At 40.2% G+C, this 25,518-nt stretch overlaps 1 protein-coding gene across 1 annotated transcript in view; it reads left to right on the forward strand.

The window, feature by feature from the left end:
* The window catches only part of CHAT (choline O-acetyltransferase), a 31,335-nt gene that overhangs the window by 5,245 nt on the left and 572 nt on the right, over nt 1-25,518 (forward strand). The window contains exons 2-13 of the mRNA XM_054276565.1: nt 1,157-1,348; nt 3,217-3,335; nt 4,765-4,818; nt 6,328-6,508; nt 7,532-7,709; nt 12,094-12,263; nt 14,552-14,652; nt 14,849-14,977; nt 16,187-16,309; nt 17,756-17,897; nt 21,022-21,084; nt 24,027-24,164. Of these exons, the coding sequence (XP_054132540.1) occupies nt 1,157-1,348; nt 3,217-3,335; nt 4,765-4,818; nt 6,328-6,508; nt 7,532-7,709; nt 12,094-12,263; nt 14,552-14,652; nt 14,849-14,977; nt 16,187-16,309; nt 17,756-17,897; nt 21,022-21,084; nt 24,027-24,164 (1,590 nt within the window). The remainder of the gene's footprint in view (nt 1-1,156; nt 1,349-3,216; nt 3,336-4,764; nt 4,819-6,327; nt 6,509-7,531; nt 7,710-12,093; nt 12,264-14,551; nt 14,653-14,848; nt 14,978-16,186; nt 16,310-17,755; nt 17,898-21,021; nt 21,085-24,026; nt 24,165-25,518) is intronic.

A 25,518-nucleotide genomic window follows, 5' to 3' on the forward strand; every position in this document is an offset into this window, starting at 1 on the left:
GGCTCACTGATTGCAGCCAGATAGGCTGTTCCTTCTCACTCACAGCACCAGCTGTCAGCAATGGAGAGAGATGGGGAGAGTGAGAGCTGGTCAGAATCCAAACTGATTGTGGACTACATATGCTTATATACTACTCTAGGATGGCTAATAATTTTTTACTACAATGATTGGCTTAATCATCACATAAACAAACTTATACATTTTACAACATCTCTTACTTGCAGAAGTCTTGATGTAATTTTCTTTTTTGATAGGTCTTGATTCAGTTGGTCTTCATTAGTCAGTCTTGATTCAGTTAGTCTTCAGTTAGTCTTGATTTAATCCTCAAAGTTCTGTTTGTTCTTGCCAAGGCATCCTGATGATCAAATTTCTTATGCTAACCAGGTCCAAAGTCTTGTGTGTCCCAATAATTGCTCTGGCTTTTAAATTACTAATTACACTTCACCTGGTTAATTCTAAATTTAAAAACAAAGGAAACTTATTTGCATGGACAGCATGAAACTCTTTTCTTCCCAGATACTATTGCTCCAAACAGGGTAAGGATGAAGGCAGTATAAATGGAAACATTTTATCAAGCCTTCCAGGGGGGTTCCAGACTGACAGCAGAGGTTTGGCAGGGTAAAGTACAAGCTTATTGAGGACTGTACATAACCAGTACTAATAAACAGGTAGACCTGCATGTTTTCTACTTCTATCATTGTATAACCATTCATATTACCAACCAGACAAGCATTAACCCATGGTTTTACTAACCAAACGTCAATCACAACTTCTTTAGTAATGAAATACATTAAGATGCTATTTTATTTTTTTGTAATGTATTTGCAGATTTCCTAGAGATTAGCTCAGCGTATTTGCTTGCATCATGCCTCTTCATCCTAGGATTTCTAGAATTTTTTACTGAGGAATAATGTCCTTGATAATTTTCCACTAGTCCACTGCTCTATCCATTTGAAAGCCTACAAACAGTACATTTGTAGTAATCAGGCTTCTCAACTGCTAAAACAGAATAAATTCATTTTAAAAGGGATGTAACATATTAATCAGCAACAAAAGAAAAAAATAAGAAAACAAAAGAGGACAAAGAAAACAAGAAAACAAAAGATTGGAAACAAGTAGAATTACTCACCAATATATATTTCTTTTTAATGACTAGGAAGTGCCAAAACTTCCAGTTCCACCACTGCAACAGACCTTACACATGTACCTACAGTGCATGAAGCACTTGGTGCCAGAGGAGCAATTTAAAAAAACCAAGGCCATTGTGGAGAAATTTGGAATTGCAGGAGGCCTGGGGGAATCCTTGCAGAAAATGCTTGAGGAAAGAAGTGAAAAGACAATAAACTGGGTAAGTAAATGCAGTAGAAAAAATAATCACTGTGTTTGATGATGCTTATTTACAAGTTCTTTCTGATGTTCTCTATGCAATCACTGTTTTCTTTCAGCAGGTCAATGCAAACGGGTCATTCTGACAAAGGAATATTTCAGATGTAATAGATTTTTTAAATTATGTCAAAATCCATGTTAAAGCCATCCAGTCAAAGTTCTGATCCACTCCAATTATTCTGAAATGGAACACTTCATTATAGGTATTAGTCTTTTAAAATTGAACTATTATTTGCCATTCATTGTCACACTATACCAACGTAGCTACTTTGCCAAATATGCACACGCATGTATATTTGTGTACATCCAGCACAGACCATGCTGAGACCTTTGCCTTTACAAAAGTTCAGCTTTCTGCTTCCCAAGGCAGGCAAATTAGGTAAGCCACAGCTAAAGTAGATTTTCCCATTCCACAAAGTCACACCCTGCCCTTATTAACCATGTTAGAATATGGCAGTTGAAAATTAGAGTTTTATCAAAGTCCTTCCTTTCCAACAAGGAAAATGAGTCTGTGGATTCAGTGAAACCCTGCAGGCTTGTTACTGATGTCAGTGAATTGTGGTTCTCCCTTTTGTGTGACACACAAAAAACTCCATCGAATTGCTGCTACAGTCAGGAAGAAAAGGCTACAGTGCTGTCAGTGCTTTCATTTTAAAAGCAGTGCTTAATTTCTGAACTAAATGCTGCCCAATCTTATTTTCATATTGTGATCACAGAACTTCATGGTGGCTAAACTAACCAGCATTTAAAAAGTGTTCCTGATAAGAAATAATATTCCTGAAGACATCTGCTCATTTGAGCACTTATAGAATGAAAAATACAGAGGAAGGATGCAGAAGCATTTTCTGAAATTGTGACAGTTTTAAATACTGGCTGTTAAAATGAATACCTGATTCTTAAGGTAAATTAGAAATGGATTTATTTGAATTTAACTTGCCAGGAGTATATCTCTAGCATGTTCCTCTGAAGACTCCAGAGACTGTGGGGGAAGCATCTGTTCTAACAGCAATGAAATATCTCGGAGGAAAACTTTTTCAACTGATGCATGCATTTGTAATTATTTTTGCATAATTTTGTTGTTGTTTATAGTTACCATATGCAAAGCCTGCCCTCTTAGAAAGGCCATTTGATATTTTTATGAAAGCCTCCATTTTCCAAATAGTGATTCTTCAATCTCTGCTCAGACATAAAGGAATGCAGTTACTGTTCATACATGTTTTCAATAAAAATGGTTAGAAATTTAATGTGTGTCTGTCTGGGTCAAGAATCGGCAATCTGCATTTGTGTCAGTGGACACAAAGGGAATTCTCCAGGGGCCCTATCCATGTGCCACTCTCTGCAGAACTGAACCATTAGGCTTGGGAAATTCTTCTCCTGCTCTGTCTTGCTACAGGACAATATCTGATGGCTAGCAATGAAGCATCTTGGCATCATTCTCAAATATTTGAGGCCCCCTGAGAAAAGGCGTCACTGGTAAAACTCTGGCCCTCTCTTAAACATATTCTAATTGCTATGCAAGAGTTAACATGTTGTATTCAAACATTTTCTGGTTCTAGAGAGACGGAAACAACAAAATACCCAAAGCACCACAATCTGAGGCTTGTGTAGTTTTTAATGGAACGCACTGTAAATTGCCATTGATTGAGAAATAGGATTATGGAATTGCGGCTGACTTCTGCCGAGCTGAGGTCACAGAGCCCAGGCTGAAAATGCTCAGCAGCTCCATTAATCAGAGCCCATGGCTGACACCAGGAGCACCAGGCAGTGTCCCCTCACCCTGCTTTGCTGTGTGCTATGGCAGCTTTAAGACGTTGTGTCCCCCTCCCTCAGGTGTTTCACTACTGGCTGGATGACATGTACCTCAACAACCGCCTGGCTCTTCCAGTCAATTCCAGCCCCGCAATTATCTTTGCTCGCCAGCATTTCAAGGACATAAATGACCAGCTGAGGTAATGTATTACGACTTTGCAGCTTTTGCTAAATGAAAGGATATTTTAAATGTACGGCTTTTGCAAAAAGACAATCAACTTTCATTAAAAAATATGGGCTGCAGCCATTAAAGTGATTTTCTACGAGGCCTGCTGACTGAGGACAGTGCTTCTGGGGTAACTCATACTGATATTCAGAAAAAAAGATGTCATTCCTCTTACATTCATTGCATGAAAAAAATGCCAAGGGATTTATATTTTTAAGGAATATTTACAAATCTTTTTACTGTACATGATTCAAGTAAACCACTTTGTGATGAAAAAAAAAATACTAATTTCTAACACAGTTTCAAGGGAAATAATCTTTAACATGGCTTCACTATGACTTGTAGCCACCCTGCAAATTGAAAAGGCCACGCTGGCATTAAATTGTCCCTCTCGGATGCACAAAAGGGCACCAGAAACACAGGGGATCTAAGAATAAGAATTCAGAAATCATTCTTCCCCAAGAACACTGCTTCCTTCAGGCCCATCAGTCCCAGCTCTGAACTGATCTTTCTACTTTGAGCTGTTGTAGGCAATTATTATAATTTAAAAAGTGAGAAGGTAAGCACGTAGCCAAGCACAGAATATTCCTCTCCAGACACCCCTTAAAACAGGATTCCATTCTTCAGTCTCTGCCAAAATATTCTTCCTTTTTAAAACAGTAAAAAATCTACCTTCATACAGTGCAATTTTCCTCTTTGCTTTTAGCACTCTCTAGCTGCTCATTACTGAAATAATTAACTGCATGTGAATTTATGCTATTATAAAACAGCCAGAACCTTAAAACAAATATGCATTATTTTAACATTTTGCATAGACAGCTAATGCATCTTTTTACTTTACTTTAAACATAACTATAAATGCTTTCATTCATTACTTACTAAATTTATTGTGCACACAGCTTTCAAAAAACCTCCACTTTGCATTTTCTAATGCACATGCTTTAACAAGGAAATCTTTTTCTCAGAGCCTCCCATTCTGACACAGTGCAAATGGACAATGTCAGGAAAAAAATACACCTGTCCACAGCTCTGCAAAAAAATATCTGCTTAGGACAGGAAGTACTCTAATGCTGGACAGGTTATGAGTATTGATATTGAAACCCATGTGAGGATTCTATTAAATATTCAGTCTTTGCTCCCATTCTGTAAATAGGCACTTTCAGGCTTCCTCCTGTGGTAGTCTGTTTAACCATTTGAAGGGACTGTCTCTAGGATTTCATGTTTCTCTTGACATTAATTAATTTAGGTTTTGGGTGGGGGCAGGGAGCTTTTCTTGCCAAGCCAGAAGACTTTCTCTCCTTATGCTGTGTCATCAATCATTCAGGCTATCCTCTGTCTCCCAGAAACAGCCCAGTGTTGCCAAATGACAAAAGACTGATGTCACTTCTCTCTGCTCTTTGCAGGTTTGCTGCCAATCTCATTTCAGGAGTGCAAGACTACAAAGCTTTACTAGACACGTAAGTGGCTTGGAAGGAGAGCTTGAGTATCCACAGGGCTTCTGATTCGAGGCTGCTCTCAGTACAAAGCTGGGCTCTATTGCACCTCTCCCCCATGGGGAAGGGCTGGGGCTCCAGCATGCTTCAGGGCAAGTGCTTCAGCCATATTTTATACCCTTTCTGCTGTATTCCTGCAGTGTAACAGGGTGAAGAAGTATCCTCTCTGATGGCTGGCAGTCATCACTCTGGCAGGCACAGTGCAGCCCAAAAGGGCACAGACAATTTGCCTAACAGAGTTACTGAGAACACAAGGGGAAGCTTGTGCTCCCCACACCCAAAGGGCAGCAGCATTGTGGTTACACAGGCTGCACACCTCTCCTGGCACTCACCATTTACAACAACATTGTCCCACCTCCCTCCCCACAGAGAAAAAACACATCCCAGCAAGGGAGGGAAGTCTCACCACAGAAAGGCTGGCTCAGTAGCTAGTAAAAATAAGCTACTTATGCTTCTGTTACTTTCTGAATAAATACACTGGGGAAATACATGATTCTTCAAACCATATATGTATAATGCACCTGTACAAGGAAATAAGTGATACAGAGAATTTGAGAGTTGGGAACTGCAACAGTTCTAAAGTCATGGTTGACCAAGATAAACTATCATAAAGTATTACCCCTCATAAGCTGTATGAGACTAAACCTCCTTGCCTGCTTCTTTACCCCTCCCCCTGTCTGACAAGTTGGAAGCTTAGTCCTCTTTTGCAGAAGGAAAATCGCTGCACTGTAAGATTTTCTTCCTCCTGTGGTCTCTGCAGCCTCTCCTGACCAGCAGCACCATTATTTCCTGCTGCAGTATCAGTGGGGTATTTTACAATCCATAATCATAATTGTGACTGTGATAATTATTCTTTTTTTCCCTTGGCCACTAAAGAAGCTTTTAAAGAGATGCTGGTTTCACCTTCCTTCCAATAAAAAAAATAATAGGTTTTTCAGCACATATTACTCCATGGGTCTAAGTGAAAATTAGCACAAAAGTGAGGACCTGTGGAAAACAAGTCATGTTTTCCAAGACCATGGAAAACAATGCCCAAGTCATTCCTGTTTGTCAAGGAAAGCCCTCTCACACACACACTAACCAGTCAGCACTGTACATGACTGCTGTGATTTGCAGGGAATTTCGTCAGTACCTTTCTTTGAGGTGCTGCTCTTTCCCATCCTGCCAGGTTTCTGGGGTCCCAGCTAGTCAGGCTTCCCATGCTCGTTGCAAAGCTGCTTGTGACCTGCTATTTCCATTTCCACTAGATGATAATGCAATTGCTTAATGAATATGCATGAAGCTACCAGGAATGATGTATTTAACTTTAGTATAGGAATTCATCTATTTCCCTTATACTGTAATCTCATTTTATTATTCAATTTGTGTTATACCTGATCTAATTGTAACAGAACAAAGGACAGATAAGATTTTTTTTCCTTTCTGTCTCTCTCTCCTCTTTTCCTCTGGCTTTGTTTTTCTCTTTCTCTGCAGCCATGCTTTACCTACTGACTTTTCTCGTGGACAGCTGTCTGGCCATCCTCTCTGCATGAAGCAATACTATGGACTCTTTTCTTCCTATCGTCTTCCAGGACCTACCAAAGATACCCTCGTGGCCCAGAAAAGCAATGTAATGCCAGAACCAGAGCACATCATTGTTGCTTGTAACAATCAGGTAAATTCATTTTCTTTTTTCATACCTTTCTATATTTCTTAATTTGCTTAAATTCACTCCAGAAGAGCCTAATCTAATCTCTGTTCAGAAATGCAATTAGTGTGCTATGTATGAGCTCACTTCTTACCAAGCATTTGCAGTTGATATTTCTAAAAGATGCTTCTGCAGCATTTTTGTCCTTGGACCACATAATGTTCCAAGTACAGTGATGCAGAAAGGAGGAATGTGGCAGAATTTATTTGCTTTCTCTTTCAAACAAAAACGTTTAATAAACAGTGATAAAACCACAGAGAAAAAATAATTCTATTAGAGTGCATTTGCTGGAAATGCTCTTCTCATGACAGTCAAGTATTGGCACAGTCAAGTTCAGGGCAACGATACCACCATCACACCTATGCATGGTGTAGACGCCATGCAGGGGGCCTAAGCCATGCCTGAAGAAGTTAGCACAGGTGCAGGCAGAAATACTGAAGTGGTAGAGTGAATCTGCCCCAACCAGTAATTACCAGGGAGCAGCAGAGTCTGTTCCCTGGGCACAGAACTTCTAACACAGCTTGACTGTTTGCAGTACTGGAGCCATGCCTGCAGGTGCTCTTGGAATGAGGAAGTAACTTCCAGTGAAGTGCTTTCTGCTTTTCCAGGAAGCACAGGAAATTTTCTAGATTTTCTAGGTTATGTTTAAACAAATAATAACAACAAATAGCAATGAAAATTACTTACATACTGTCTGATTTTATCTCTCCAAGGTTTTTAAAGCTTATTCAAATAGTGTGTATTTTATTTGAGTCCAATACACAATTTAAGTCCCCTATGGCACCTGGCCTTACATTGGTGTTAAAACACAGGAGAGGTGAGTTCTGGGCCATCATTCCCCAGTGGTTTTGTGGTGCATTGCATGCAAGCCTGGCTCTCCAGGCAGGACTTCAGCACCTCAACACCTACCCAGGTGACAGCAAAATGTTGGACCATAAAGGGTCCAACCCACCTCTGACTGATCTTCTGACTTCTGTAATTTTTTTGCAGTTTTTTGTTTTGGACGTTGTCATTAATTTCCGTCGTCTCAGTGAGGGAGATCTTTTCACTCAGTTACAAAAGATAGCAAAAATGGCAGAGAATGAAGAGGAAATGCTGCCTCCAATTGGCCTGCTGACAACAGACGGAAGAACAGAGTGGGCAGAGGCCAGGATGACCCTTATGAAAGGTTAGCTGCAGCAACCCCAGCTTTCTCTTCATCATCTTCCTCCTCACCATCACTGCCTTTCTTTGCTGAGAGCAAACATCACAGCAAACACAGGACTGAATGTGCAACCCCACTGCTGAATTTTTCCAGCAGTAGGAAACTCTGTAAGATGTGTGTTGCCAGGGGAGCAGCAGAAATAGCTTGACCCTTTGGCTGTGTATGTTTAAGTGTTATGCCATGTAATAACTCTCACTCCATTCTTTGTTTTTCATTGCATAAATTACATTACGTCAGATTTTGTGATTTGTCTCTTTCTTTATAACCATTTTGTAACAATAGGAATGATGTATCCTCTTAGCTTTTGGCAACTATTTGATATTATTGATCTTATCCAACAAAAGCAGCTGCAAGTTAAACACCTATTGAATCCAGTTGTGTGCTCTCTCTAATCAATGGAGAAGGTACCAGGGCTGATTCAACCAATTCTTAACTATCTAGGAAGGATGGCACCAGTTATTATCTGGGGACTGCTCTCTCTCTCTTTTCCAACAGGCAGCATTTAGCTGTCTCAGATTCTGGGCTTGAATGTCACACTTGGAAACAGACAAAAATAAAGGGTGGGGTTAGTAACCTCTATCACATCACATCACACCTTATGTATATTACCCTGAGGCTAAGTGATAAAAATGCCCTCTTTTTGCCATTTTACATGTAATAAGTATTTACCTTTTCATCCAGAAGCAAAAATTAACTCATCTCTTTATCTCCAGTTCAGCAATGCCATAGAAAATATTGCTGTTTTACTAATGCCCTGCAATATACAAGAGTTGCCAATAGTCTCAAAATAAGTTTATCCTCCTAAGAAAGATTCCCCTTTTCTTATTCAAGTTTATCTGTTCTTATAAAACTTACTACAGATACACACACAGGGTCCTGGCCATTATTTCAGCAATATTATATAGCATTAGTCCCATCTTTAAGCTTTCCCCTCCTCTTCCCATCATTTCTTTTTAAAGGAGGAGACAAAAAATAACTTATTTTAATGAAAATTGAGGTGAACACCTAATAATTTATTTTTATGCCATACTAAGTATAACAGTCAATACCTTCTAACTTCCAACAAAATTATCTTTGGCAACCTACATCATCCAAAAGAAAAACAAAAAGAAAAATTAAAAAAAAAATAGCAAAACCCTCACCATAGTGATTTTAGATTGCCTGGCATTTCCCAAAATATTCGTTTTAATCAGAAGGTAAAAAATCCTCAGTTATGCAGCTGAAAAAAACCAGATTCTACACTAGTAACCCTCATAGCATCATGATGTGAGCCTTCTCTGATCCAAGCAGGAATCCCTTCCCAGACCATTCAAGTTAGCACAGCCCTTCTATATAGGTGAATGCATTTCTGTTACACATGGATATATGATCATTAACAGCCCTTTCCTTTCTTATCTGTGATGATGAAATGTTCCTGCAACAATAAATAAGAGAACCTGGGAAGCCATGTGGGTGAAAGGGTCACTCCACAGCTGGTCTGTGCTGGGCAGGGCAAGAGAGAATGCTCTGGGACAGAAAACCTGTGCAGTGCTTTGCAGAGGCCATGAAGGAGTTCTATCCATGGGCCTGCACAGACCTGCACGTAGAGCACAGGTCTTCTGGGTGAGAAAATGTCCAAATGTAATAAACCCAGCCATCACTGATTTATAAACACACTCAGCATTGGGACTGCCTTCAGGCTGCAGAACTAGCTTACTCTTCCTAAGTACAAGAAGTGAATTCTGTATAAAGTGACTGGCTACAGTCTTATGCATACTACATCTGAATTTGATTCAAAACTGTCTTCTCATATTTTCCTTTCTAAGACTAAATTTTAAAAAATCCAACTAGCCAGCAGTTGGCTGGCCAATTCAATGCAACTGTGCATTAGAAAGGAAGAAATGTCTTGCAGGCTTTAGGCTTGGTCATACTCTCTTTTGTTTTAGCTCTTCCTGCAGCTATTTGCAATCCCAAGTCATGGTTCATGAGTTCTCATGCAATTTATTGCCTGCTTCACATGATAATTTTTCAGTGTTTGATCAGCCCTCTGGATATGTCTGTTTCCTTCTGTAAAGGCATCTTTCCCCTGCTTCTCTGTTTCTGGCACAGCTTAATTTTATTCACTCTAATACCTAGACTCCAGATACCCTGAAGCCATATGTCAGACTAAGGGCTTCATATCTGTCAAAGATGTGTGGTAGCAACCACAATGAAATATATATATACCTATCAAAGAGCGGAAAGCAGAATGCTGAGCAAGCTGGGAGCAGTTTGTAAATCACTATCCAGGCTGTTTTTCCCCAAAGATGCCTGTCTGCAAGCACCAGAAGCTGATGTATACCAGGCAAGTTCCATTCACAAGGATCTTCTCAGCCTTTGTACTGATGCCCCCAGACCATCAATGAAAAAATACCACAATTACAGTCAGCCCTGCAAGTGTGAGATACTAGAAAAGCTTTACAGCCATGTGGACAGGGATGTGTCTTCTCTCTTCTAAAGCTTCTGAATGCTTTTGAAGACACTCCCAAGGGAACTGGTGTTCATGTTTTGCAGGGCAGCAACCTCTCTGCACACCCCATCAAACACAATCTCTTGGCTCAAGCCTTTGTAGGAGCTGGCAGGTGCTCCAGCTGCTTTCCCTAGGACTCTTCTGTTGGCAAGGGGACACAGCACACTCTGCACTCCACCAGGTCCCCAGGGAGCCTGTAAGAAGTCAGGCTGACCATCTCTGTCCCTTGGGCCCCAGCTGCTGATGCTGCCTTGCAGGAGCCACCAAACAGCAATAGGCAGTGCCCTAGCACAGCCTGCACAAGGCCACAGCTCCCCCTCTTCCTTCTCAGCCACTGCTATCACTTGCCTCTCCTTCTCTTGACACATTTTTAATTTCTTGCTCATTTGGTTTCTTTTTCAGCATCTGAAGAATGAACCTGGATGGTAACAAGTGTCTGGGTTTTTTCTAGCTCTTGACTAATCTATGTTACTCCTTCTGGAAAGGTGCATTATTTCTTACTATGGAAAATGCTGCTCTTTCAGACAATCAAGCCACTTTACATACTTGCAAACCTTGAAAACATGCACATATTGAAATGGCCCCATATTCCAATTGCAAATCAGAATTGTTTCATTTTAAATATTTTTCCATTCTTTCAGCTAAAATAGTTTTCTGAATTGAGCATATATTTGTTGAACTTAGCCTAGACTTGAAAAAAGTTTTGATGAATCTGAATTGATATATTTTGTTGAGAACATCCTGAAACAAGTTTACACTTACACTGAAACCTAGCAAAACCAGAGGATGAAAGCTGATCTGTTAAGAGCAAAAGGAATTTTATGTTGATGCTTGAAAGCCCTTTTCCCTTTGATCTTGTTAACAACTATATAACAGCTATTAATTATTTTATATGTTTTCAAATGAAACAAGTTCTTGTTATAGGTTGCACACTTCTATCTTTTCAATAAGGAACTGTAAGAAGTGGTATAATTAAATATTTCCTATGCTTCAAACTGGTCCTCAATGCAAACAAACCCTGAGTCCCTCTAATATTTCTGAGTTAGACAAAGAAACTGAGAAATACATAAATATACCATAAATAAGGAGGAGAGCACTGAGGACAAGGTAAAAATGCCCCCAGTAGTCCAACCATATAAGAGGGTCAGGATAGGGAAAAGAAACAGAAAGAGTTCCAGACAAGCCCATTTTATTCAGCAGTACAGTAGTGACAGGAGAGCACTGTAACATGGCAACCCATGGTTTTGGCAAAACCACATTCAAAAACTAAACCTCAAAACCTCATCCACAGATGTTTCCTCACATGATGTAGGCAATATCAGCTAATGATCAGACACAGGACAGAAAAAAGGATTTTAATACAATAAGACAAAACCAACATAGACCCTGCTGTTCCTTGTTCTGAAAAGGGTTTTCATGGAGAACAACACAAAAATACTCTAAGCTTTGCTGTTCCAGAGCAGAATACTTCAGCAATAGCGTGAGCTCTGAAATTTTCTATTTTCCACCGGTCCTCTGTAACTGTTATTTATAAAATAAGTAAGCAATGCTGGCTTTAAGAGTAAAACAGATCTATTTTGTAATAGAATTACTTCAAGGAAATGAAAGGCAGAAAAAGAAAGTGGTTATTATTAAATCATGTGAGAGATACACAGAGTCACAAAAGTTAACACAGGAATTAATGCCTTGGTACAATGTTCCCTGGCACTGAGATGATCCGCTGCTGAGAGAAGCTCTGCAGACACCAGCTCATTGCAGCATCAGGGTCAGATCTTCAGTGCTCTCCAAGGCAGAGGGTTCCCCAGTCAGTGCTGTACTCAGAGGTAAGAGGATGTGAACATTTCACTCTTCTATCCCCAGACTCCACCAACCGCGACTCTCTAGACATGATTGAACGGTGCATATGCCTGGTGTGCCTGGACAGCCCCGCTGGGGTGGAGCTCAGCAACACAAACATGGCCCTTCACATGCTGCATGGAGGGGGCTACCATAAAAACGGGGCCAATCGCTGGTACGACAAACCCATGCAGGTAAAAACCTTACAGCATGGAGACATTGCTTGCACACTGCATGATGGTGGGGACCACTCGGAGTCAGCTGGGAGAAAGAGGGGAAGGTGGTGCCAGCATCTGCCTGGGCCAGTTTGGTGTGAGCAAGGCTGTCCCTTGCAAAGCAGGGGAAGCACTTCCACCTTTTCCAAAGCTGCCCTTTGCTCTTGAGATAACACAGATACTCAGATGGAACAGAGATACTCAGATGTATGAGTAGGCAGACATTGGATATAAAAAAAACAATGCATTTTTCTACACTCAGTCAAATGGAATGAAAATGCTGGCCTAGTATTCCAGAATGAAAAAAAAAAGCACAATATTTTTCTTTGTTTCCCCTTCTTACGCATTTTCCTGACATCCTAGAAATGCTACTGCTTATAATTTGGCATGTGTTTAAATCCTCTCTTAACAGATTGTTTACTCACTTAATGGCATCCTTGTTGAAACTTTCTTTAAGTATTGACTTCTCCAACCATTTTCCCCACCAGATTTTGATTGTCATATTTAAAAGCGCTGCACTGTCATTTCCACACTTTGCAGTAGACCCAGAGGGAAGTGGTGTATTAATCTCCCAACTGTCAACAATGTTGACACCTTATGAAAAATTGAAAAAACCCTGACTGATACATTGCTTGCATAATGCTTTTTGCTCTTGCCATATCTAAGAACAGCAACATGAAAAGAGAAACCCCTGAAATAATTGCCACAGCTGAGAGATGGGATTTGAAGGAGGGATGTGAGAAGTCACGAGAGAAAGAAGTCGAAGGTGCTTTATTGTTCTCACAGATCAATTTATATATTTGTGTGGCCCCAGGCAGTTACCTCCTTAAGCAACAATTTCCCACTTGTTACACAATCAGCCTACTGTATGTGTTGCTTGGCAGCCTTACAAAACCACATAGTTTCAAAAACTTGATAGCTCTATATGCTGTACTTTTCTAGTTCTTCTTTTCATATTTATGGTTGCTTATCCCACAATTTGTACCTGACCAAGGCCAGAATATCTCAATTCATAAGCTCTACTGTGCTCTCTCTTCCATCTCCCATCTGTTCTCCCATAAAGAATTTCACTTACACCAACTTACCCAAGAGTACTCATTTCTGATTAATGCCACTGCAAATGACATTATTAACAGACTCTTTTGAAGAACAAACCACTTGTCTTTAGAACAGTTAGAGACCTGTTATTTGCAGGGTCAAGCGTTGAGATATTTCAAGCAGATGAGAATAAACAACTTTTTCTTTTTGTCTACTATCATAAGGCAGCAAAAAGCAAATAAAATTGTGTAGAGTGTATGAGAGTTTAATCTGTCCAGATGTAGTCAGGCCAAAGTAGTTCAAAAGTGAAGAGAAATTAGGGAAATAAGATCCCATTTCCTTTACACAAACACAGATTATGTAGGAGAACAAATTCTACTGTGAGAATGGCTTTTCTCTCCATATTCTTTCTCATCTCTGCAGTAAGAGTTCAGAATATGTCCAGGTAAGCTTTTTGCATCATGCCCACTCTCTGAAAACCTCATGGAAAGCAGGGAGGCAGGATGTGATTCAAATGTGCTAAGTGAGGGAAGTCCAAACAAATGCACTTCAAAACAAGTGTGGGGAAAAGCCCAGGAAAAGAACAGGAAAGCTGCAGTATTGGCCTAGACAATTGCTTTTGTATGAGATGGAGAAGTTACAAATTGCATGGGTGTATCACAGAACTGGAGTGCAGCAGGTTGTCACCAGCAGTGCCATGAGTACATAATGAAATTAAGAATGAAGATAAACAAGAGGGAAATTAAATGAAGAAAGCATCTAAAAATAAAATATTCAAAATAAGCTATGAGAAATCTATCAAATAAGGATGAGCTTTGTAATAAAATGGGATCCTAAGGATTTCCCAGACACAGATGTTTTATTGTCCTCAAAAGTGGAAGGAGAACCCTGGCCTATCTTTGCATTGATGGGTTTTATGTACCATAAAGCAGATGCTAAATCAAATTTTCAGATTCCATTGGGAATTACTAACATTTACATTCTCACAGGATTCAGTTCCAAACAGCAGCATGAAAGGAATTCAGTGCAACACCTTTCACAGGACAAGCAAGTCTCCTGCAGTAAATCTGTAAGTCACCCACTGATCTGTAGGGCAAGGAAGTTCCTGATATTAACAATAGGAAAACCAGGGGAACAATAACACCTTTGTCAGGTTTCCATCATGGATAACTTACCCAGAACACGATTTATTCCCTGTGTTTGTTGCACCTGTCCTTCTCCTTGTTTAGTTTGTGGTAGGAAGAGACGGGCTCTGCGGGACCGTGTGCGAGCATTCCCCTTTCGATGGCATCGTCATGGTGCAGTGTGCTGAACACCTGCTCAGGCACATGTGAGTTCCTTTCTGTACATTCCACACCCATTCCAGCCCCTGGGAAGCCTCTGCCAGTGGTGAATTTCACCTAGTGCACAGGGGCACTAAGATACATAAAAGAGTTGAAGAGCAGTAATTCACCTGCTAAAAGAGCAGTGTTTAATAAATGGATTATTCCTGTGACCTCAATGATTTCTGTCTCACATACCAACAGGAAAGAAAGTTCCAAGAAATTAGTCCGAGCTGATTCAGTGAGCGAGCTTCCTGCTCCACGGAGACTGAGATGGAAGTGTTCCCCTGATATTCAGACACATTTGGCATCAGCAGCAGAAAAACTCCAAAGGTAGAACAGATGCCTCATCTTTCTCAGCCATGGCTGCAAGCTGGGAACTACCCAGCACATTGCATGGGCTCCCTCCCTGGGGGCCTCCTGCCTTCCTGCTCCTCCTCTTCTTACCAAGCTGCACACATCTAGCATCTCTGGGCAGCATAGGACCATTATGGGCTGGAGCTACTTGTCTGTATTCAGGAATTGCATTACCATTGTTTTCCCTCCATGTAAATATTAGGGACTCTAAAAACCACTGGGAAAGCAGCTTGCCCATGTTTGCACAGGATGCAAACAATGCAGGTCCTCTGTTTTTGTGTCTTATGGGTTTGAGCTGACTCAATCTGAAGCCAGGGCAATAGGGGTACATATAGAGGACAGTAGAATACAACTGGTTTGAATAACCAATTTGAATTTACGAACATAATTTGTTTCCATTCATATTGCTCCTACAAACTCTAGTTTTTCTAACTCTGTTTCCAGGCCATCAAAGATTTGCATGATCTTTGGGGGTGGGGTCAGCAATAAGAACTTTTTCTCAACATTCAGGCCTGTGATCTCTTTGTAGAGAATTAACACATTGCCTGCATGATCAGCTGTAAGCATGTCCAGTGTGGTCACATTAGATCTCAAAGTGTCTAGAAAGATACATATGAGTGAGAACATTCAGGATGCAGAATAACTCCTTGGTGTTTTTAAATAAAGGTAGTAGCTCTCTAAATTGAATCTTGCAAGCACTTAGGGCCTTCATGAGGTCCTAAATGCACCCAATTCTCACACCAGTAAATCTCTCAGAAATTTGTGAAGAACAAAGGAGACCCTTGCTTAGGCTTCAGGGATGGAAACAGTAATGTTGCTGGATTTTGGTTTTTTTGATTGTTTGTTTTAAAAAAAAGATACCCTACTCAAATGAACACACTTGAGTGCTACAGTTATGGCTGCAGATAACAAGCCTGGTGTAGAATCTGTATGAATAAAAGTTACTGACTAGGAACAAGTTACAAAAGGCCAGGACTGTCTGCAGAGCAGGAGACCACTCACCTCTAAGAGGGTACTGGCAGGAAAAGGTCTCTGGGTTTTATTTGCATACAGAAATGAGACAGAATATGGTTTAGTGGCGAACAAGGTAGGGTAGGTTAATGGTTGATGAGCTAAGATTTCTTTTCCAACTTTAACAATTTTTACATCTATCCCAGCAGTAACTGCCTTTTGCTTTTTTTCCAGGGCAGTGGAAAATCTGGACTTTATAGCCTACAAGTTTGAGCACTATGGAAAGGAATTCATTAAGAAAGAGAAGTTTAGCCCAGATGCCTACATTCAAGTAGCACTTCAGCTGGCATTCTACAGGTAAGTTTAGTTCAATTCAGAGGAACAAGATACACAAGGTAGAGGGGTTTTATACAGAGGGTCCATTTTTCCCTCAACATTCAAGCAAACACCTCCTGCATGAAAATGAGTGATGTTGCCTAATGACTGTAGGGCAGAAAGGATAGAAACTGATACCTGGTTCTGGGAAAGAGTACTCCTTTTCTTCACTCCCTTTCCCTCTTCTTCCTCTGCCTTCCCATACCTGTGTCCCACACATGCCATTCCCTTCCAGACTTCCTGTCAGCTGTCCCTGTGCTTGGCACTGAGGTGGTGAGGGAATATAGCAGGGATGTCTGGAGCAGCAGCAGCTGGGGAGCCCAGCTCCCTGGGGCAGAAGCACCACTGCCTTAACTTGTGGGTAGCTTGGAAGGAACCATGGCAGTAACCACACATGCATCTCTGGCACAGGCTGAAAAGCATCCCCTACAGCACAGCACATCAGACTGGAGTTCCTACACAGAACTGTAACTACTGCTGTTCCCCTCTTCACAAGCATCCCAAGATTTGATAAGATCCCCTAAATTCCATGATCTTATCAAAGTTAAAAGCTCCTTTCTACATTGCCAGAACTCCAGGGTAGAGATAGGTTGTTTGGTTTCCTGCAGAACAGCCTGTTGCACAAATAATTCATCACATCAAGTTAAATCCCAGAGTTGTCTTTACCTGGTCAAGACCAGAAATGGTTAACACATTTCAAGTACTCCTTTAACATCTACTGAACATCCATTTTGCATATTCCATTAATAAAACTTCAACAATGACCTAGCCCAAGATTTTCATCTGGATGCCAGCCATGATATAAATCCCCTGTTTGCCATAAAAACCTTAGGGAACAGTTGTGTTCTGAGACCACCTGCTTCAACTGAAAGACAGTCTGTCTCCCGAAACAAGGAGTAGTATCTGTATACCTGGACCTAAATTAAATAACAATCTTCATAATCTGTTCTAATTGCTCTGAGAGTTTTCATTCCAGCTCACAAAAACCACCCTATTCCCCTTTTGGTTTTCTCCTTTTGATCCACACACTTGGTGCATTTTCTCTTGTTTTAAATAAAACATATTTCAAGCCCATAAGTAAATGATTAATTACACAATTATTTTATGATGCAGTACAAATAAAACATTCCTTGAGATCTTTCAGTAAATTTTTGGTTTACTAGCCTTGTTTTTACACAACAAGTCATTTTTTACTGGCAATGCATAACTAAAACATATACAGCTGTATGCAGCTCTTCATATTAGAGACAAGTGAGCATCCATCTTTTTAAAGTTTCTTACAGCATTCTATCACAACATTAAGATGAATACCATGCAAGAAATAAAAGTGTGGCTGTAACTACAAAATGTACCAAGCCTATATTTCTCTTAGTCTTTATGACTCTTTGGAAATAACCATTGTTTGTTTTTCTTCCTTCACTGTCTCAGGTGCCACAGGAGGCTTGTCCCAACCTATGAAAGCGCTTCCCTGCGCCGCTTTGACGAGGGCCGGGTTGAGAATATCAGGTCTGCTACCTCGGAAGCATTGGCTTTTGTCAAAGCAATGGCAGGTGACAAGGCAGCTGTGTCGGTAAGTTGGGCTGGCTCCCTCTGTCCTCTTTGCTAAAACACCAAGGAAATAATGTATTCATGGTCCCCAGTCTCTCACTTTTTAACTCTTAACTGAGAACATAAAGGCGTAGGGCAGGGTAGCAAAGATTACAGGATTTTGCTTTTTGTACAGACCAACCATTAAGCTAAATATAAAAATTCCCTTTCTTTTATTTAAGCATCCAAAAGATTCAGAGGTACCTAAATGTGACATTATAAGAAACATAATATCTGATTTTAGATTTAGTACTGTCTTATGAATGTTCTATCATAAGATCCAAATTCAGTTCCCTGGAGACATCTAGGCTGAGCATGCAAAGCTCAGGATCATTAAACTGCCACACCAGGGGAATTCCTGGCAGGTTCCCTGCAGTGGTTAGTTCTACTACAGCCTATAATACGTGATGTAATTCCCATGCTTTCATTTCTGGATATGTGGATATGTTCTGGCTGATCTTTTTAGTTTTAAAGTGATGTTTCTACCAAATAGACTAAGTCTTACAGAATCATCAAGGGAGCTGAACCTTAATGATGAAAAGCTTCATCCAGCTAATCAAACAACTCTCCAAACTGTCCTGATACCATACTGCAAAAAGAAAAACTTCAATTACCTTTCTTTGGGCCACCACCATCTGTTTGCCAGAAGCATAAGCGCTGTACAGAGTAGATGGGGAGGCAAAGAGGTGCAGCTGGGAGCAGAGCTGCACAAACAGCCCTGTGCACTGTCCTGCCCACCATCCCTGGAGAGCCTCCCTCAATGTCTCTGCGCCACTTCCACCCACTGCACTGCGCTGCTGCACAGGGAATTTCCAGGTGGCTGTTTAGATGCAAAATGCTGCCACAATACAGTTTATTTTTCACAGTAAGCCCATTCCACTGGCAACAGCCCACATGGCTGTTCTTTAGAATTTAGCATAACATTGCTAGAAGCATTGCTGGGCTATAGATAAGGTGTAAATTAATGAAAAATTATAATGCAAGATCTAATATCCTAGAGGATTATGAAAATTTCCCCAGATAAGTCCTCTTTTCATCCATAGCTTCTTCAATTTCCTTAAGGTTATTATGCCCAGAACTTAGCTCCTGAGGGACAAAGATCAAGTAAGTTCCATGGTAAAATAACTTCAAAAACCTGCAGTAACTCCCTCTGTTGGGTGGGTAGTTCATGGCAGACTATGACCATACTGTTGCACATAATAGTGACTACCACACAGTAGGCAAGAAGAGGCTGGTTTTATTTCCTATCAGTGTCCTGTCAGACAAGATGGTTCTCAATCACATTTCATCAGAAGTTCCTGTTTCCTGTGCACTTTCCTCTCCCCACCTGGGCACTCAGCATAGTCCCAGCCCACGCTGTGGCACGCTGACTGTGCTGCTGGCAGGAGCCAGCATGCTCCTACCATGTCGTTTCAACAGATCTTTCTAGCTCCTTGGAACTATCTCTTCCTGCCTTCTTCCAACAATTACTGACTCCTGCTGCTGTCCCAGAGCTTCAGCATTTCTCACCTTTTCCCCACCCAAATCTGAGGTCATGCTCCCCTTTCCCAGCCCCCTAAACTGTCCTGTTTTACAAGCTGAAGAAAGGCATTTGTGTCTAGATGAAGCTCAGTCTCAGCCCCCATATCTTTCTACTGCATGCCTTGGCCATACAGAATAGGGGGGGAAATGGTTTAATTTTCCCTGGAAAACCTGTAATCATTAAGCAAAGCAAGCCAGTGATAGTTTTCCTGGCCTCTTCTCCACCAAGAGATACGAAGGACACTTTTATTGGTCTGGGGATGGTTCTTTCCAACAGACATTAATAAATCTTTTTTTGATGTGAACATCTTCATCTTTCCATGCAAAACTACATATATATTAGTATCACAGAAACATTAGAAAATTAATTTAATAAAACCCTATTCCAAGGTGATTTCTTTAGACCTACGCACTGCTCTGAATGTGAGGTGTTAATTCTTTTTTCTGCACAGAGATGCACAACCTGGTGAAAGTAGCCTTGAATTCCCCAAAACATTGTTTGTTAATAGCCATTAATTCAAATCCAATTAAAAACCATTTTTTTCTTCTGATACAAAAAATTTGTTTCTTCTGAAACAAAAAATTATCCTCAAACGATAGCTTGAACAGTCACCAAAGATAGATTGAGCCAGATTGATTCTTCAGCAGGAGAAATATTTCATGCATTTGACACTTGCTGTAAAAGCAGCAGCTACTGACACTAGGGATTGCTTGAATAGCTGTAAATTAATCAGATTTAAAGACTGCATTTGGTAATTTAATCTGTACAAGGGAACTAAGGCCTAGCTCTAGCCTTGTAAAAAAATACCAGACTTTGTATTTTGAAGGTCCCTGATGGTGACCTTGACTTGCTACTAAAATGAATTCTTTGTTCAAAAGATCATTCATCGTCCACAGGAGCTGAAGGTCCCCTGTTTATCTGGAGACCCACTCATTTCTGGCTGTTTCAGGGTCTCCCAAAGTTGCAGTGTTGGACTTGATGTACAGAAAGGCAACACTTCTTAAGATCATTCCCTTAATATAAAAGGCTGCCATTTGACAGGGGTTAAAATTTACTAGCTTGTTATCTGAAATGTGAGGCATCTGCAGATGCAGCCTTGGAAAGTTCTAGATGCCCTTTCACACAGGAGAGTCATTTTTTGACTGGCTAGTAAAATATCAGTAATGGCTTTCATTAATATCGCTGTCAATGTCTAGATAAACCATTCTGGAGAAGACTGTCGGTGTATTTTGAAAATACTGAATTACACTAGGCAATTATTTTCCCTACTTCAAACACAGTGATTCTATTGGTAATAACCTACAAGCCCAAAATCCATGGAAGGAATACACAAAAGGAATTGCAAACCTTTTCTGGACTTCAAACAATGCACCACCATGAAACCTGTTCTCCCCTTGCATAATCAGGCACTGCTGCTGATCAGGACATTGACCCCTGTGGCTTTTCATTTATCACAGTACTTACACCTGAGCCAAGAGCAAAGGACATTGGGGGTGCTTGCTATTTGGCTCTCGGTTAGTTGATGGAAGATGCTGTTTCTTTTAGAGTTGATTCAATAATACATATATTCTGATTACCCCAACAGGACTCTGAGAAGATGCAGAAATTTAAGGATGCAATTGCAGCTCAGACTAATTACTCTGTTCTGGTGAGTAAAACACTGCCTGTCTGAATAAGAACTAGTCAGCTTTTTCAAGAAAAGTATGAAGACAGTCATTAGCTATTTAAACACTAGAAAAATTGAGGCATCTCCAAACAGGAAAGTATCTGCTATGTCTCACATAGGAACACTTCTAATGGCCCAAATAGCCATATTCAACTAACCTCAACTTAAAAAAACCTAAGCCTAATACAAACCATCTATGCATTTTCTTACATTTCTCTTCACTAGATGATAGAGGTCTCTATCTGGAACCTGATCCTCAGATGGACTGGTATTCTGGAACATGTATTCTGGTATTCCAAACTGCCATTTCTAATAAAGGTCATCAACAATGAGGGGGTGATTATATTAAGTTTTCATTTAAAGACCTGAATGCAGTGTCTAATAAAAGGCAGAGATGCCCTCCAGTGAAGAAATCAGTTTAACATCAAATACAACTCATTTTCTGTTGATTAAAAATGAGACAATTCAATCTGGGTAATGCTTTACGTCCCACTGTGCCAAGACAAAGCACAGACTTGTTCTATAAACAACTTAGTCATACCACTAATGAAATTAATAAATATTAATAACCAGCTATGATACGTGAATTTGCTGCCCATGGTTTTGACTCAGACCATTGCCTACAAACCCATATTTTTGATGACTCTTTGAATGTTCATAATATTCAAGAAATCATTCACCTTCAGATGTGGTTTTAAAGGTATATTCTGAGCACTAAAGAGGCAAAGTGTTGTTTTCAGGCTGGACTGTGAAACAGAAGAAGCAGGGAAGAAAAAGAGTTCTGTGTTTCAAGCCTTGTGCTGAGAACCTACATCTCAGAAGCTGAGACTTTACATGTTCTGTAAAGCAAAGCCAAGTCTCACTTCAGGGCAGCTGCCTCCCCTGAGGTTAGGGTAACCTCATAATGAGCACAACACACTGAAGGTCTACTGGGTCACAACCACTGGAATTTCAGTGCAACAGCTCTCAAACAAAAAAAACAACCACCCACAAAAACAAAAAAGAGAGAGGAAAAAAAGAAAAACATGCATTATTTCTCCCAAGTTATTTCAAATCCAGAAATTGTTATAAAATTCAGCCTCCAGGGTAGCTCATGGGAAAATATTAAAACTTCCATTGGAAAAATAATTTATCTCTAAATTTAAAAAGCTCTCCAGGTATTTGTACTTACCAAGCCCCCCTCCTTTCTCAGAATAGCAGAATGTAATCTTTGGGGCTTTAACCTCTGAATAAGACTTAGATGTTCTGACTGAATTGTGCATAACAGACTGAAATGTAATAGCTACTAAAAAAACAAAAAAAATAATCTACTTCATAAAACAAAAAGCAATTTAATGATTTTATTTCCCCTTGTTAAGGCTTACTAGTAGCATTGCTATCTTAAAAGTGGAGCTCTAAAATTCAATTTAGCCCAGTTTTTTCCTATGCGTTGACTCACAGTTTATTTTGTTAGCCTGTCTCAGCCTCTCTTCAGACATGACATTGATCTATGTTGCAAAAATGTCATTGCTAACAGCCTTATAAATCTTGTGTGATAGCAAAATATTTCCTTTGATTATCAAGTCAGTTTCCCTGTATGGGAAAAAAACCATAAGCACAGCACTGATATATGCTACCTTTTTGCAAGCATCCTTCCTCTGTCTGGGCTGATGAACAAATAGCTCCTTTACCAACGGGTGCTTAGGTCTTAATAAGCTAAACCAGGCTATGCACCCCCAGTCCCTTGTTTCAGGCACTTAGCAGTGGTTAAAACTATTCTTCTCATAAGAGAAGAATAAACTTGCTCTTTTCTTTTATATTTTTTAATCCTTAAGAGGAAAACCAAGCTCATGCTCTTTTTTAAATCCTGCTTTCTCTCAGGCTGTTTGTTCCCCTTGTTACAAGGGTTGTGCCACAGGGATGTCAGCTCGGCTCTCAGGGCAGTACAATGTCCCTAGTTCAGCATTCCCTTCCTACATGACTTCAGCCTGGGCCACAGAAGAGCTACAGCTCAGTCCACAAAATCAGTGCTTTCACCAGCAAGAACAAAACTGAACTAAAGGATTTTGAACACACTTATTTATCTGAGGCAATTCCTGCCTGGTTGGACCAAATTTTGATTTGTTTTCCTAAAGAAACAAAGCTCTGTAACTATCCTGTCTGCCAAGCCCCCAGTGCTGAATTTTTATCCCATTAGCCATCTTCAATCACATTTACTGTAGGGCAAAGCTCTTAAAGCTAATAAATGCCTTAAGTCTAGAGCATTTGGTAGCTGGACAGAGCAGAGACCTGAGCATAGGCAGCTGATGGCAGGGACTCACTGCAGGCTCAGCAGCAGCTCCTGTGAGCTTCTAACCATCCCTAACTCCAGTTTTCTCAAGCAGTGGGGTTTGCTCACAGATCTGTGACAGGTCACTGGCAAATCTATCTGTTATTCTGTTCAGCCTGTTGCAGACACCTATCAGATCCTTGGATCTACATTCTATGGAATAACACATGCTTTAACTGCCAGAGGGAGATGCAGACAGCGAGGTGATGGAAGACTTGTTCCAGTTTGGAGGTGTTTTGGAGCCCTCCACATTGAAACATAACCCAAATGACACAGAAAATTCCAAAACATGCTGAGAAATTTCTGCTGTCCCATATGCTCCCCTCAGCATCTTTAGAAGCCCAGCCTGTGATATTCAGCTCTGAGAGGCAATGGACACACAGATAACATCAGCACATAAAACACATCAAGACTGTCTCCTTCCTAATTTGTAAATCTTCAGAGCACCATATGAATTTCTAGTTACTGGTCTTCAGCAGAGTACATACTCAGAGTAATATCTGAACATTACAGGCTTTACATCACTCAAACCAAGTTCATCAGCTCTGACCAGAGCACTAGGCAATAATAGTTGAAATGCCTCCAAAATCAGTTAAATGCTGTTGTCTTATCACAGGCTGTCACTGGAATGGCAATAGACAATCACCTGCTAGGGCTCAGAGAGATGGCACGGGAGCACCTCAAGGAGCTGCCAGAGATATTTACAGATGAGACTTATCTGACCAGCAATCGATTCATCCTCTCAACCAGCCAGGTGAGTGCCTCCTGTTCACTGGTCTTGCCAAGCAAAGCATAATTCATTTGTGTTCTGCCAGACCTTGTTGCTCACAATGAAAATAATGTAAAGAAGGCAAGCAAACAAAAGCAGTATCATCAAGAAGCCCACAAATTCCTCCACATGTTCAATCCTGTCTTGGTTCATCAGCACAGTAAACACTGACCACAGTTATCACTTCAAAGGCAACATTCCAAAGTCCTTTGCAGAAATTCTGGAAAGGCACACAAGCTAGTAAAATTCACATGAGGGCTCAGTTTCCAAACTACATATCCTCCCATTCCCCTTCTTTTCTGCCTTGCCCTAAGATAACAGCTCCAGTGAGCAGTCTTTACTCCAGTGACAGTATAGCCACAAACCACAAGGGCTGCCACTCTGAGAAACAGAAAGCCAAGAGCCACAAGGAAATTTTGCTCTTAAAAGTTGCTACGTTTAAGATCTTTGAGAGCCTTCTGCTGTTTGCTGTAGGACAGCAACCCACACAGACATGCAACCAAAGACATACAGACATTTACAGATTTACAGTTATTTGCACATACAAAGGTACTCTAAGAGTCAATACTTCCTACACTTAATGTTCTGAATAAGGAAGCAACTTTACATCATATAGCCTAAAAATTAAATGTTTCATTGCATGTAGTATTAATGAGAAAAGAAATCTACATAGTCCTAATGAAAAAAGAAATCTATGTAGGAATTCATTAACTGAAACATTAACCCAACTGCAACAGATTGGGACTATGCAACAAAAGAGACTTACAATATCATGCTACAGCATAAAACCTTAATAAGTAATTTGATCTTGTCATAATGTTTGTAGGCTTTCAGACATGAGTGAATGTAACCAACATGCTACTACATAAATTCTCTAAGAAACTATCCATGAGCAAAGAGTGCTTCTGAATGGCTTTATGGCCTTCGGCTGTTGCACAGCAAATCCATCTGACAATTCTATGGCTCTATTAGCAGGACTAATGGCCTGTTCTGCACCATTAAAAAGGCAAATGTTGTTTGAGAAGGCCCATGAACATAAAGTCTGAAACATATAGATTTCTAACACCTTTTATTTTCTGCAGAAGGAAGTGTTTCACTGCCATATTATGCCATGATTAAACTGGGGTGTAATAGAATGCCTAGTTGTATTAAAGTATTTTATACAGCATCAAAATTATAAACTATCATTGGAAATGGACAATGCTAATTTCTCTAATTTAATGCAGTCTTCACATTACAAATTTAACATAACCTTAAGAAATTAAAAACCTTAAAGAAGTTTTACGTATCCATTTTATGTACAAGGATTACATAAAATTCCTATCAGTAACAAATCTTC

Source organism: Melozone crissalis, unplaced genomic scaffold (assembly GCF_028551555.1).
Source record: "Melozone crissalis strain CALT ecotype California unplaced genomic scaffold, PUWL_Pcris_2 ptg000019l_1, whole genome shotgun sequence".
Taxonomy (NCBI): Eukaryota; Metazoa; Chordata; class Aves; order Passeriformes; family Passerellidae; genus Melozone; species Melozone crissalis.